The sequence below is a fragment of the Protopterus annectens genome, chromosome 2.part0, assembly GCF_019279795.1.
Source record: "Protopterus annectens isolate FY-2018-M chromosome 2.part0, PAN1.0, whole genome shotgun sequence".
NCBI lineage: Eukaryota > Metazoa > Chordata > Ceratodontiformes > Protopteridae > Protopterus > Protopterus annectens.
This window is the reverse complement of record NC_056728.1, coordinates 117,792,447-117,806,713: the sequence shown is the minus strand read 5'-3', so window position 1 is coordinate 117,806,713 and position 14,267 is coordinate 117,792,447. Positions and strand designations below refer to the sequence as shown.

The following is a 14,267-nucleotide window of genomic DNA, read 5'->3' as shown; positions in this document are numbered from 1 at the left end:
AGTTATTCTTACAAGCACTGCATTGCTTCATTTTCTCCACTTGCAAGAATGCACCTGAAAATGAAGTTTTTGTAATAACCTGTGACTTTTCTACTGAAATATGTAAATTATTACATTTTTGGGGACACCGAATGAATGAGAACTACAGGCAGAACAGACTTGTGGGATGAAAGATAAGCTGTAATGGCTGTATGTGAAGATTTCTGAATAAAGCCAAAGATCTTTGCCATATTTCAGAAGACAGTTTAGAGCTGGATCGAATTGTTTTTTACTTGGGTCATCCCTTACTGTCACCAATTGAGACACTATTCTTCTGGCACTAAATATTGTAGTATGCTGGTGTGACACACTGCTGTTGACCCAGTGATATGGTGATGTGAAAACCACCCGAGCATATGTTGCACACCATTGTTCCCTGTGACAGCAATATAAAAGCATTTTGTTTGTGACATTAGTGAGAAGAATTGTAGTTATCCTTGTAGTACAAGGTGGTGGGCTGGACGTGACACTGAGTAGTGGTCACAGGCACCATCATTAATATGTATCACGATCCCAAATGAAGATCCAGGTATGAGCTAGATGTAAGTGCCACCTTCTCATGGATTAGAAGCAGCTCCAGCAGAATTCAGAACCTGAAGGTGATTGTAGGTAACGTAATGAAGATTTCTTGCAATATTTTAAAATGTGACAGTTTGTTCAGCTGTGGAACTTTTTTCAGTCTGCTTTGACTAAGGGTATGACTAATGAATTAATGCAGGCATTTCATCATTTTTCATTTAGTTGCTGTTTGTTTACTGTCAGATTGTTGGACTGCAAAAAAATATGTAAAGTAATGCAGTTTTTTTATGTCTTTTAGGTTCTCAAGATCGGCAGGATAAATTGCGAGACATAGGGATAGTAGATATTCTGCACAAACTGAGTCAGTCAACAGATCCAAATCTTTGTGATAAGTAAGTTCTTTCTTTAATCAAGTTTGTTACTTCTAAAAAATGTTTTTTGGAAGCCATCTGTTTTAAAACTGAAGCTGTAAGTTAGGAGACAAAGTTGTATGAAAAAATCAGGTTTTAATGAGATTACTGAAGTTTGCATTTTTTGTGAAATTGGTTTCACACTTGCCTCTACATATGGAAGACTGGACGGCAGACTTTTTAGCAACATTTTAGAAGTTTACTGATACCTGAATGTAGCTTAGTTGCTGTGTGGCTTATTTGTGAAGTGCACTTTATGTTTGCAGCCTTTAACCAATGTGCCCGTACTACCTTTTATGTAGGCACTGAATCCTGACAAACTGCATAAATATATGAGGCTTTACTGAAATGCAAAATGCAGACATTAGGCATTGAAAATGCTGTCAGACTGCATAAAATATGTGGCTTTGTTGAAGTCCAATATTTAAATATTTCAGAATGAAATCAGTAGCACCATAATTGCAAAACTTTGTGGCAGCTTGTGTTCCTGGAGAAGATTAGATGTAAACATTTTTCTTAGGTAAAAAGATTTCTGATCAGAGTAACCTGTTCCTTTTATATATTTCCTTGAATTAAAGGTCACGTTTTAAGTGACTTTCAGTTGCAAAATGAATGAAACTGACAAACTGATAGTATGGTGATAACATTTATACATATTTACATAATTATGTACATACAGGAGTTTTCAAAATGAGGGGCTGTAACTGAAGCCTATTTTTGTCTCTCTCAATGTTTTCTACACCTGTAAAAGTGACCCCATCCATTCTTGAAATTGTCTGCCTCATTTGCTTTTTAAGTTGTACTGTCAGTCCATTCTTTCTGTAAAGCAGTTCATGGATGAGTGTGACTTAGAAAGTTTTGTGAACAGGTTCCTCGTGTACTGTAACGTTTAAGTGGTATTCCTGGTTATCAGACCTAGAGTAGACCATCACTGACTCTCTCCCTTCTCCACAGTAAATCCCTGATGTCCTTCTATTCATCTGTTGCAGTAGTCATTACATGAGGGAGTTCTCCTCTGTAAGTGACCCAACGTCAGCCAGTATACAAAAAACTTTAGTACTGTAGTGTGCGTGGTACGTCGCACGTAGGCTGCGAACAGACGCTGGCCATAAAAGTAACATACACACACATCATCCTCAGAACTTCTCTGCTGCCAGATCCGAATGCCAGATTCCAGTGTACAGTCTGACTCTAATTAGTTTGCGATTCTTCATATTTAAGATAAGTAACTGGTTAGGGATTTTTTTTACTTTTTGTTACTGTCTTTGGTTAGGGTTCATGTCATCTAGGAGGGGCAAGTGGCAATGTTGATGACAAATTCAACACAAGGATAACCACCTCCAGTGCCTGTTCCGTCTAGGCCCAAACCACGACCACAAAAAACTGCTCTCTGTCTGGCGTGAGGGATCCTCGGGGCCTGAGGGCTAGTCGATTTTGAAGCGGAAGATGAAAAAGCAAAGGCCTGAACCTTCTGCTGCACCTCTGGATACAGACGTCTCTCTTTTGAGGCCAAGGACAGTGCAGAGACACACCCGGTTCACAGTTCAGATCCACAGGTGGAGCCTGACATTCAGGCCACCTTGGATCTGAGTATAAGCACGTCCATAGAGGTTGAGCAGGCATCCATTTCGGATGTCCAAGGGGAACCACAGCTCATGATAATGGAAGGCCCTAAAGGGATTCCTCAGATTCTTGTTAGGAAGAGGTAGAATCTGACCTGATAGAATGTAGGCCTATGTCGAGCCCTGCTACCCTACATAAGGCAGACTTGCATGGAGAAAAGAAAAAGAAAATATTTATCTCCCCCAAAAGAACCTGTTAGTGACTGGCAACAATTTACTCGGGGCCTTGTCAATGCCCTTATGTCCCTTAGGCCTCCTCCAGGTTTTACACCTCCCTCTCACAGTACTGACTCTCCACTTAAAAGGACAAGGGAAGAGGATTCTTCATAGGTTAGTTCATAGGTTGGTACAAGGCTATCGGCCCTAGGGCCTATGCAGGCGTAGCCATAACAATTCCCAATTCCCTGGATATTTCTTCCCACAATATTTACTTCTGTGGGCCCCTGTATAGCAGGGAGACTGACATGATCCCCGGGGCGAACTTCCTGTCTCCCATCCAATCCTCAAGGTTCCTTTTGAAGAGGGCCAATGAGGCGCTCTGCTTGACATATATGGGCAGTCTATTCCAGAGTATGGGGAGTCTCTGGGTCAGGAACCTATCCCTCCTGCATGTTTTGTTCATTGTGATGACAAGGTTTAGATCCCTGGTGCGTGTGGCTCTGAGGGATTGGGATTTCTTTAAGTGGAGCATGTCCAACAGCTCAGGGTTTGACATGGCCCGTTTGGCATGACGGGGCAAAAAAACTAAGGGTAATGCTGCTCAATGCCAGAAGTCTCAATCTCAAGATGCACGCACTCGAGGCCCTTCTCAATATGGAGAACATCGATGTCTGTGCTGTGACAGAAACCTGGTTCAAGGCTCCTGAGAGCACCCCAACACTAACAGGTTTCACCTCATATCATGCGTTCCGGCCCCAAAATCCGGACAACACCAAGAAAGGAGGGGTGGTGTCCATATTCATAAAGGACACCCACACCTCAAGGTTGGTGGCAACGCACGATGCATCGGAGACCATCCAGGTGCAATTAACCATAGGCAAGACTGCTCTGCAATTTGTAGCATGTTACAGGCCACCCTCTCAAACTCAGGAACCTCACATGGCCTTCCTGAAAACATTGGAGGGGATAAATGTATCTCCAAACACCATCATACTAGGTGACTTCAACTACCCTAATATAGACTGGGAAAACTACTCAAGCCCGAACACTTTAACCCAAAGATTCCTGGAGTTCATAAACTCAAATGCCATGGAACATCTAGTCACCATCCCCACAGGAGGAGAAAACATACTTGATCTCATCATCACGAACATGGGATCAAAATGTTCAACACCGGAAGTATACCCCTCACTGGTGAGATCAGATCATAAACTAATCTCGCTGGAGGTCCTCATCCCGCCCACCTGAAACAAAAAGACCACAGTGCAAAACTTCTCGAAAGCCGATTTCACACTTCTAAAAACTAGTGTGGTCTCCTTTAAGGCCCCTGAGCCAGTGGTAAACATTACTCAAACCGCTGAATCACTTACAAATGCCTTCTACCAGCACCTACAGGACTGCATGGATCAGGCAATCCCAAACAAAACTAAGACTCTCTGTACCAAAGGCAAGCGTCCAGTCTGGTGGACCCCAGCCATAAACAAGCTCTACAACAAAAGGAGGAAGCTACTACAAGATAGAGCAAAATCCTTGAAAGGTAAGACACCTTTGATCATTATAAGTAAAAAGCTAAGAGCTCTCATAAAATCATCCAAGGCAAATTTTGAGAGAATAATCGCCAAGGACTCTAAAGGGAATCATAAGGCCTTCTTTAGCTATGTTAGAAACCTAGGAGGAAACTCCCAGATATGCTCAGAATTAGTTCAAAATGATGTGAAAATTACTGAACCTACACACATTGCCAACATACTGGCTGACAGGTTCAGTGCAAACTTCTCCCCGCCAAAACGAGAGATACCTATGCCCGACGATTGTAGCGCCGCAAACATCTCCAACGCCCAGGTGAGAACTGCCCTCACTAAGGCAAAAAACACAGAATCCATGGGACCGGATGGTGTCCCCGGCTGTGTGCTTCACGAATTCATCGAGGAATTAAACCCACAGTTAGGACAGCTGTTTAATCTTAGCCTCACCTCAGGATACGTACCCAAGGAGTGGCGCACGGCGACTGTGGTCCCACTTCATAAGGGCGGTGCCTCCACAGACCCTGGAAATTACCGCCCCATTAGCTTGACAAGCCTTATCTGCAAAGCCATGGAGAGGATCATAATGGAACTCATAAATAAAGACATAGGGAACTTGCAGACTTTGGATCCAACCCAGTTTGGCTTTGTCAAAGGCAGATCCTGCCTCTTAAACTTGGTTGACTTTTTCGAGACAGTCACCAAGGCCATTGATGAGGGAAAGGCAGTCCATACAGCCTACCTCGACCTGGCAAAGGCCTTCGACACAATACCCCACTCAGGTATCATCGAAAAACTCATCAGCTTGAATGTAAACCCATACATCACAAGATGGGTTGCAAACTGGCTAAGTGACAGAACCCACAGGGTCAGAGTTGCTGGAGCCATGTCAGACTCAAAGCCTGTCACAAGTGGTGTCCCACAGGGCTCAGTCCTGGGTCCACTCTTGTTCGGCATCTACTTTTCTGAAGTACAAGCAAACACAGGAGGGTTATGGCTGACAGAGTTTGCAGATGTCTGCAAACTGGGCGCCATAGTCGAAAACTCATCTGACACAGATATCCTCCAGAAGGGCCTCACAGAAACGGATAACTGGTGCCAGAGCCATGGCCTGAAGTTAAACGCCAAAAAATGCATAGTCATACCCTTCGGGAAAAACAAGGTTACCCCTAGCTACCATATAGGTGGCAATCCACTGAGCACAGAAAAAGTCATCAGGGATCTGGGGACCCAGGTTGACAGTAGCCTTTCGTTTGACACTCATGTTGCTAAAGTAGTTAGGAAAACCTTCTATATCGCCCACCTGATCATGAAGGGATTCACATCTAGATCAAGGGAGGTCATCGTCCCCCTGTACTCATCACTCATTAGACCTATGATTGAGTACAATGCCCGTTCGAATGTATCTGACCAGACACCTGCTGCAGCTTGAAAGGCCCCAAAAGTTCCTCACCAAAAGGATAAAGGGTCTCAAAAATATGTCTTATGCTGCCCGACTGAAAGAACTCCAGCTCTATTCAGTCTCATACCGCTTGCTCAGAGGTGACCTGTGCCTGACATATAAGGCCATGTCAAACCCAGATTTGATGAATATGCTTCACCTCAAAAAGTCTAGATCCCTCAGAACCACAAAGGCGGGAGACTTAAACTTTGACACGGTTATAAATAGAACGTGCTGGAGGGACAGATTCATCACCCAGAGACTCCCTATGCTGTGGAACAAAATCCCGGTACATGTGAGGCAGAGCACCTCTCTGGCCTTGTTCAAGAGGAATCTTGACCAATGGATGGGAGATTGCAGATATACCCCAGGGATTACTTCAGTGTCACTGCTTGACAGAGGCACAGCAAAATGATAGGCATAGTTTTTATTCAAACTAAAGGGGTGGCGAAAGCCACATAACTATGGGCTAGGCTTATAAATGCCCTTGGGCAGATAGCCTAGTATGAACCTATGAACCTATGAACCTTGTATGTTAAGCAGAGATCACCTCTGAGTAGACAATATGCCACAGAGTATAGATGGAGTTTTTTTAGACGGTAGGCATATGGCATCTGCTTTAGGCCTGTGATTCTTTTAGTGAGGTATTTCTGTGGCCTTTCCAGCTGTTGCAGATGTCTTGTGAGGTACATACCAAACGGGGCATTATACTCTATAATGGGTCTAATGAGGGATGAGTACAGTGGGACAATGACCTCTTTTTTTCTGGATGAAAAGCCCTTAGTGATGAGGTGTGCCACATAGAAGGATTTCCTGACTGTTGTGGCGATGTGGTTATCGAAAGTGAGACCACTGTCCACCTGTGTCCCTAAGTCTCTCATCACACTTTCGATGTTTAGCGTCCTGCCACCTATGTGGTAATTCATGGGTACATATTTTTTCCAAAGGGGATAACTATACATTTCTTGGCATTAAGCTTGAGCCCATGTCTCTGGCACCAGGCATCTGTTTCTGTTAGGCCTTTTTGTAGAATATCCACATCATGTGGGGATTCAATAATGGCTCCCAGTTTGCAGTCATCTGCAAACTTTGTTAGCCAGAGTCCCTTAGTGTTGGCCTGTACTTCAGAGAAGTAGATGCCAAACAAGAGTGGTCCCAGGACTGAACCCTGAAGTACTCCACTTGTCACTTGTCTGGAGCTGGATTTGGAGTCGGCTACTTTTACAGTCTGGGTTCTGTCAGTAAGCCAGTTGGCAACCCATCAAGTGATGTAGGGATTTATGCCCAGCTTAGTAAGTTTATCTATGATTCTAGAGTGGGGGATGGTGTCGAAGGCCTTGGCGAGTTCCAGATAGGCTGTGTAGACCACCTTACCCTCGTCCACAGCTCTGGAGACTGATTCAAAGAAGTCAATCAGATTCAGGAGACAAGATCGGCCCTTCACAAACCCAAACTGGGTGGGGTCCTGTGTTTGAAGGTTGCCAATGTCTTTGTTTATAAGTTCATGATAATGTGTTCCATGCCCTTGCAGATCAGGCTTGTCAGACTGATGGGACTGTAGTTCCCGGGATCCAAGGCAGATCCCCCCTTGTGGAGCGGGATAACTGTAGCTGTGCGCCACTCAGTGGGCATGAAGCCTGAGGTGAGGCTATGATTAAACATGACACTTAGGTGAGGTGCCAGTTCATTTTGTAGTTCATGTAGTACACAGCCTGGGATGTCATCTGGTCCCATGGATGCTGTATTCTTAGCTTTGGAGAGTGCGGTTTCTACCTGTGTGGCCGTGATTATCGGAATTTGGCAATCTTTTGGTATTGAGATGGGCCCTTTAGGGGGTGAGAGTGGGGTGAAGTTGGCACTAAATCGATCTGCCAGGATATTGGCAATATCCTTGGGATCAGTATATTTAATGCCATTCTGTTGTAGCTCAGAGCAGATCTGAGCATTGCCATTTAGATTCTTGACATAACTATAGAATGCCTTGTGGTTGTCTTTGGAATCTTTGGCAATTTTATTTTCGTAACTAGCTTTTGAGGATTTTATGAGGGATCTCAGCTTCTTACTGAGGCTGGTGAGGGAGTTTTTTGCATACTGGGATTTTCCTTTTTTCTGCAACAGTTTCTTCCTTCTGTTGTACAGTTTGTTTATAGCAGGGGACCACCAGATTGGCTTCCTTTTTTTGGAGAAGAGCATCTTGGTTCTATTTGGGATGGCACGATTCATGCACGAGTTGATGTGCTCGTACAGTGCCTTAGTGTAGGATTCTGCAGTCAAACTTCCAGATCCCGTCTGCGTGGGTGTTGTGAAGTTTGTCACTTCTGACTTCAGTAGCATGAAGTTGGCTTTGGAGAAGTTTTTTAAGGAGGTTTCCTTACTGGGGGGTGGGGTTGGGATGTGGATGTCAAAGGTGATTTACTTATGGTCAGACATGACCAATGAGGGGGTGACCACTGGTGTGGAGCATCTATCTCCCATGTTGGTAATGACCAGGTCTAGCATATTGGCTCCCCTGGTGGGACAATGGATTAGTTGATCCAGGGCATTGTAATTTATGAATTCCATGAACCTTTGGGAAAAGGAGTTGGTACCCGAGTAGTTTTCCCAGTTAATGGCAGGGTAGTTGAAATCACCCAGTATTAGGGTGTTTGGTTGTATCTTAATATTTTCCAGTATGTTTAGAAAGGTGTAGTGAGAATCTTGGGGCATGGTGGGGGATCTGTAGCAAGCTACAGTTTGGATTGCAGTCTTACCTAGTGTTAGTTGCACCTGGAGTATTTCAGATGCATTGTGTTGGGCAAATAGCCTGCAGGTGTGAATATCCTTGGTGAATATGGACACTCCTCCACCTTTAGTGTTTCGGTCTTGGTTTTGGCCGAAAAGTGTGGTAAGAATTGTAGCGTGGTATTGCACGGGTGCTCTCTGGAGCCTTGAACCATGTCTCAGTTACTGCACAGATATCGATGTTCTCCATTTTTAGGAGTGCCTCGACAGAGTGCATTTTGAGGTTTAGACTTCTAGCATTGAGTAGCATTACCTTCAGATTTTGCATGCTTGTATCTGTTACGGTGGTGATTTTATCCTTTGAACCTTGCCTAAAAAAGGCACTATAGGGGTGGCAAGAGCTTTAGCCAGTAACCTGAATCCCAGGGGTGACAGGTGCAGACCATCTCTGGCAAAGCATCGTGGTTTGTCGATCATGTCTTCCCAGGCAGTCAAATATTGGATCCCCTTTGAATGACACCAGAAGCTTAGCCAATTGTTGAAGTCAATCATTTTGTCCTTATACTGTGGTATCATTCGGTGGTGGTGCTGCGATAGCGTTGTCGCCTCACAGTTAGACGTTGCCCGTTCGATTCTCAGAGCGTCTTCTGTGTAGCGACATGTGTGAATGGGCGTTCCTTCGTTGAAGGTTGTGTGTTAGGCCCGGCAAGCCAGCACGTGAAACTCTACTGCCAATCATTAGCGGACCGGAGTTCCGCTGTGGCGACCCCTAACCGGGAAAAGCCGAAAGACACAAACAAACTGTGGTATCATTCTGGGCGAAGGCAGGATGCTACTCAGGGCTAGGGTCATACCTGCCTGGGTCACATGACCCAAGAGTTCTTCCATGTCTCTTTTCATGTAGTCCACGGAGGTATGTCTCAAGTCATTCACTCCAGCATGGACAATGACAGAGTCGTATTTGTACTTGTTGTGGAGTGACTTGAGTGCATGCTTTATGTGGCGGATCCTGGCACCTGACAGGCAGCTGACTGTAATTTTCTCCTTGTTCAGCCTGGTGAGTGGGGCATCATTGTGCCTGACTATAGAGTCACCTATGACTAAAGTGTTGGGTACATTGTCTTGCCTTAGGGGCTGTTGTTGGGTCGCACACTGGTGGTGTGAGCTGTGTGTCACTTTTGTTGTGAGTGGTGTTTGTTTGCATTTTGGCTTCGAAGGTCCTTGTTGCTTGGGCAGGTTAATGTTAAGGGCCTCCGCATATGTGGGTTTAGTGTTGCTATGTGTGGGTGTTGATGATGTGGGTTTTGAAGGGCTGTGAGTTGCTTGAGATGTAATGCATGTGTTAACCTTCTCCTCTTGACTGTCTAGCACAATCTTGGCCGGAGAGAGCTTAGCTTCCAGTTTGGCTATGTAAGTGCATCTCTCGCAGGTTGTAGTGTTGGGTGGTAGGAGGAGAGGATTGTCTGTGTACATGAGGCAGTTCCCGCACTGCCCCAGTATGCCCAGATTCACCAGGTGGGCAGGAGAAATCACTGGAAGCTGACCCTTGGACATGCCTGTTTAGATGTTTTTTGTACAGTTTAAGAGCTGTTTTCTCTTACCTTTGCAAGGTACTTTGCAATTGTAGGCTGTTTAGTGCCTATGATTAATTTCTCCTTATTGACAAGGAGAGGTGAGTGCTTGAATCAGTTTCAGGCTTCCTAGTGCTTTCTTGTAAAGTTTAAGAGCTGTTTTCCCTTACCTTTGCAAGGTACTTTGCAATTATAGGCTGTTTAGTGCCTATAATTAATTTGTCCTTATTGACAAGGAGAGCTGAGTGCTCAAATCAGTTTCAGGCTTCCTAGTGCATTCCAGCAGGTTGTAGAGCAAGTGCTAGTCACAGGGGTTCAGATTTTAGTGCTACTACTAAGAAACTAGCTAATTCTAAGGGAAAATATGAAGAGCAGACTTTCTGGCACCTGGAATAGTTTAACTGTAGCCTCGCAGTGCAGCACAATGTGAAAAATGTGCAAACACGCGTTTTTAAGCCAGAAAGTTGAAAGGGTTAGAAATCAACCCAAAAAGGCTAATAAAATTACAATTTCAGAGCTGGAAACCACTCATCTAGCGTTAGATAGGCAGTACAATGCTCACCAGTCCCACTGGTAAGCAGCAGGTCTTCCCACAACCACAGCAAGGTCTGGATAGCTCTGAGCACAGAAAATGAAGTCCTGAGACAAGCAAAGCTTGGGATATGGACTGGCTAGAAAAGGTAGGAAACGAGCAAACAAGACAGTATTTTTTTTTTGTTGAAACAGGCTAAACAATGCAATAATACAGTAAATAAACACAGAAAAGGCTAACACACTTGAGTGTGTAGTCCTAAACAGTAAATGCAATTAAAACTCTACAAAATTAGCAATTTAAAACTTTTTAAATGAAGCAAGGCAAGTGCACAACTGAAAAACGATTTAAGGGGCAGTAACACAGCAGAATAAGTAGCTAGTCTACATATACAGAGAAGTCTATATATACAGAAAAGCAGCTAAAAGACGCAAACACTTCAGATGCAATGCAACCTAGAGCACTTGAGTTGTCGCAATATTAAGGCAATTACAGTTATAATAAATGCTCTAAAATATACTCTATATTTCCAAAATGTTTGAGAAGCACGGTCAGAACCAAGGAGATTCAGGCAAAAACAATTTTTTTTTTTTGAAAGGGAAAAAGGAGAAACGGAAGGCCTTATCAAATGTTCTCTCTGTATTGGGTAGAATGAGCTAATGACACTAGACTGGGAGGAGTGTCCCAGATCAGATTTACAGTAGGGGCTGGCAACTGCAAAGCCACCAAGTACAATACTAAAGCTATTATCCTACAGAGAGTAAGCACTACAGAAAGCCACGAAATGAAAGTTTTTAAACAGATAAAGGAGCAATGAGACTCTACAGAATGCTTTTTTAACTGCAAACAAATCAGTTCCCCGTGCAGATTAGTTAATAGCAATAAAAATACACTCAAAAACTGTGCAGCAGGCAATAAAAAGTGCTATATATAAATTGCTAGAAGACTTCAGAGGAGAAGTCTCTGGCTTACTCTTCACAGATCCCTTCCCCCGGATTATGCCTCCCCAGAAGAAGAATCCATTAGAACAGATTCATGTATGGAAGACCTTTCCTTTGGAGAGACTCAAGCTAAAATGAGAGACCATTTTAAATGAGGTGGCACCCAGGTGTCTGAAGTACAAAAAAGATATTATGAGCTACTACAGGTGGACTCACCTAGCCCATCTGCTATTCCTCCTGTCTTGCTTGTTTTTCTCCATGCTTTTGCCTCGGCTTCACAGGCACCAGATTCCCAGCTGCCTGCCCCCAAGAAATAGACCACTTCTAAAAGGTCCCAGAGGACTGCAAGTTTCTCTACAGATGCCCTTCTGCAGACCATTCAGTTATTTCTGAGACTACTGACAAGCCATCAAGATCACTGCTCTCCACTACCCTCCTGCCATCTGATAAGGATAGCAGGATCCTGGATAGACTAGTCAAAACAATGTACACTTCAGCCACTCTAGTATTTAGATTTAGGGCCATAAATTACCAAACACATATGACCAAATTTGCTTTAGAGCTTATGTCCCAACTTTCACAGGTAATTGCAGACTTACCTGACTCAGAAAATAAAACCTTGGCTACTTCGTTGCTTGGTGAATCTTTCCAAGTAGCACACCACTTCATAAAATACAGCTATGATGCTGCACAGGCTTCCACTTCAGCAGCTGCCTCAGTATCAGTATTAAGAAGATTCTCTTGGCTAAGACTCCAGCCCTTGCCTAAGGACATAAAAGCCAAACTTGTGGATGCTGCCTTGGACAACTTTGTCTTGTTTGGCCCTGCAGCTACTAACATGTTCAAATTGTTGCAGGAATTGAAACATATTTTTGTTTCGTCAGTACCCAAGTTCCAAAGAAATTATCCTGGAAAACCTGTCTGTGTACTTAGGTTTTCACATCACTTGCAACCTAGAACAAAGGAGAGTGACTGGAGAACACAATAGCTTAGGGCCCCACTGGCAACTCTGGCAGTGAAGCAGCCCTTTCCAGACAAGCTGTCCTTTCTTTGACTGCTCCCACCATCACCCCCATCCCACTTTCTCAGCACCTTTCTGTATCCCTACTGGCCTGGGAAAGCATAACCCAAGATGCCTGGGTCTTTTCCATTGTTCAAAACTGGTACTTTATGGTTTGGGGTCACTTACCCTCCTTCAGGGCATCTCTCATCCTCCCAGGGAGCAAATCGCTTTCTTCCCAGAGATTCTGTTACAATTAATGAACCAAGGGACCATCCGCGGTGTCCCCAAAAAAACAAATAAGAAAAGGATTTTATTGCAGGTTGTTCTTGGAGCCCAGAAAGAAAGGTCCCTAGAAACCCATCCTTGACCTGTCCCATCTTAATACCTTTCTAAGGGTGCCCACCTTCTGCATGCTGGCACTCCAGGCTCTGTTCCCACTTATTCTGTCTCAAGTCTTCATGATTACCCTGGATGTCAGAGATGCATATCTGCACATTCCCAGTCATCCTAGCTATAGGAAGTTTTTACGGTTCTCATCATGGCATTTTCAGTTCTGTGCCTTGCCTTTTGGACTTTCTACAGCACCAAGGGTCTTCACCAAATGCCTAGCTCCTGTTATTGCCCACTGCAGACTCCAGGGAATACACATTTTTCCTTATCTGGATGACCACCTCCTTCCAGCTACCTCCACAGAGGAGTTTGAACAAAATATTGCCCTTACCATCAATCTTCTACAAAGTTTGGGGTTCATCATAAACTTAAAGAAATCAGTTCTCACCCCTTCACAGGATCAGATTTTTCTGGGGTGCAGGATATAAACAGACCTTACAAAGGTCTCTTTACCCCCACAAAAGGTACAGAACCTCACCCTTTACTTCCAAAATCTTCTGCTGGTTAACCACATTATAGCCAGAGAGTTCCTCAGGTTCTTGGGCCTCGTGGTATACACCATTCCCATGTTCCCCTTAACCAAGCTCCACATGAGAAAATGGCAGTGGTATTTAAAGTCAGTTTGAATGCAACACCAGCACCCCCTATAATTCTCCACTCCTCTCATCCTCTGCCTCAAGAGAGAACTTCAGTGGTGGATACATCCTGTCACTCAACCCAGGACTCCCCTTACACCCTCAAGCTCCTCGCCAAGAGATCTTCACAGATGTCTCAGACATCGGCTGGAGAGCAACCTTTAGCCACCTGAAAGCACAAGGGGTCTGGTCTCCCTGTTAGCTGAAGGAACACATCAGTGTAAGGGAATTGAGGACCTTGCTATTGACCATGTAGACCTTCCATCCCTTATTTCCAACCAGGACCTCTAAAGCTGTTCATAGACAGTATGACAGTCCTCTGGTATGTAAACAAACGGGGGGGGGGGACCAAATCATATTTCTTATGCAAGCTAGCTCTTCAGGCTTGGGAGCTGGCAGTAAAATTCCAGATGACCCTTCAGGCACTGTACATCCCATCTTAACAGAATTGTGTGGCAGATTACCTGAGCGTACCTGATGCTTCAAAGGGATGTGCTTCTGGACGTTATCCACCAGTGGAGTATTCCTCAAACAGACCTTTTGCCTCCCCCATGAACAGGCAACTTCCACAATTTTGTGCCAAAGAACCTCATCTTCTGATCGGGAACGTGGACGTATTTTCTTTCTCTTGGAAGGGGACATTTCTGTATGCATTTCCTCCCCTTACTCTCATTTCAAAAGTCCTGTACAAAATCCAGCAGGACAAACCAAAAATCTTGCTGGTAACCTCCCTTCTGGTCAAGACAGCACTGGTTCCCTGT

General features: G+C 44.3%; 1 protein-coding gene across 1 annotated transcript in view; it reads left to right on the top strand.

The window, feature by feature from the left end:
- LOC122792989 (armadillo repeat-containing protein 8) overlaps positions 1-14,267 on the top strand; it is a 1,754,692-nt gene that overhangs the window by 1,547,587 nt on the left and 192,838 nt on the right. The window contains exon 11 of the mRNA XM_044060608.1: positions 857-950. Within this exon, the coding sequence (XP_043916543.1) occupies positions 857-950 (94 nt within the window). The remainder of the gene's footprint in view (positions 1-856; positions 951-14,267) is intronic.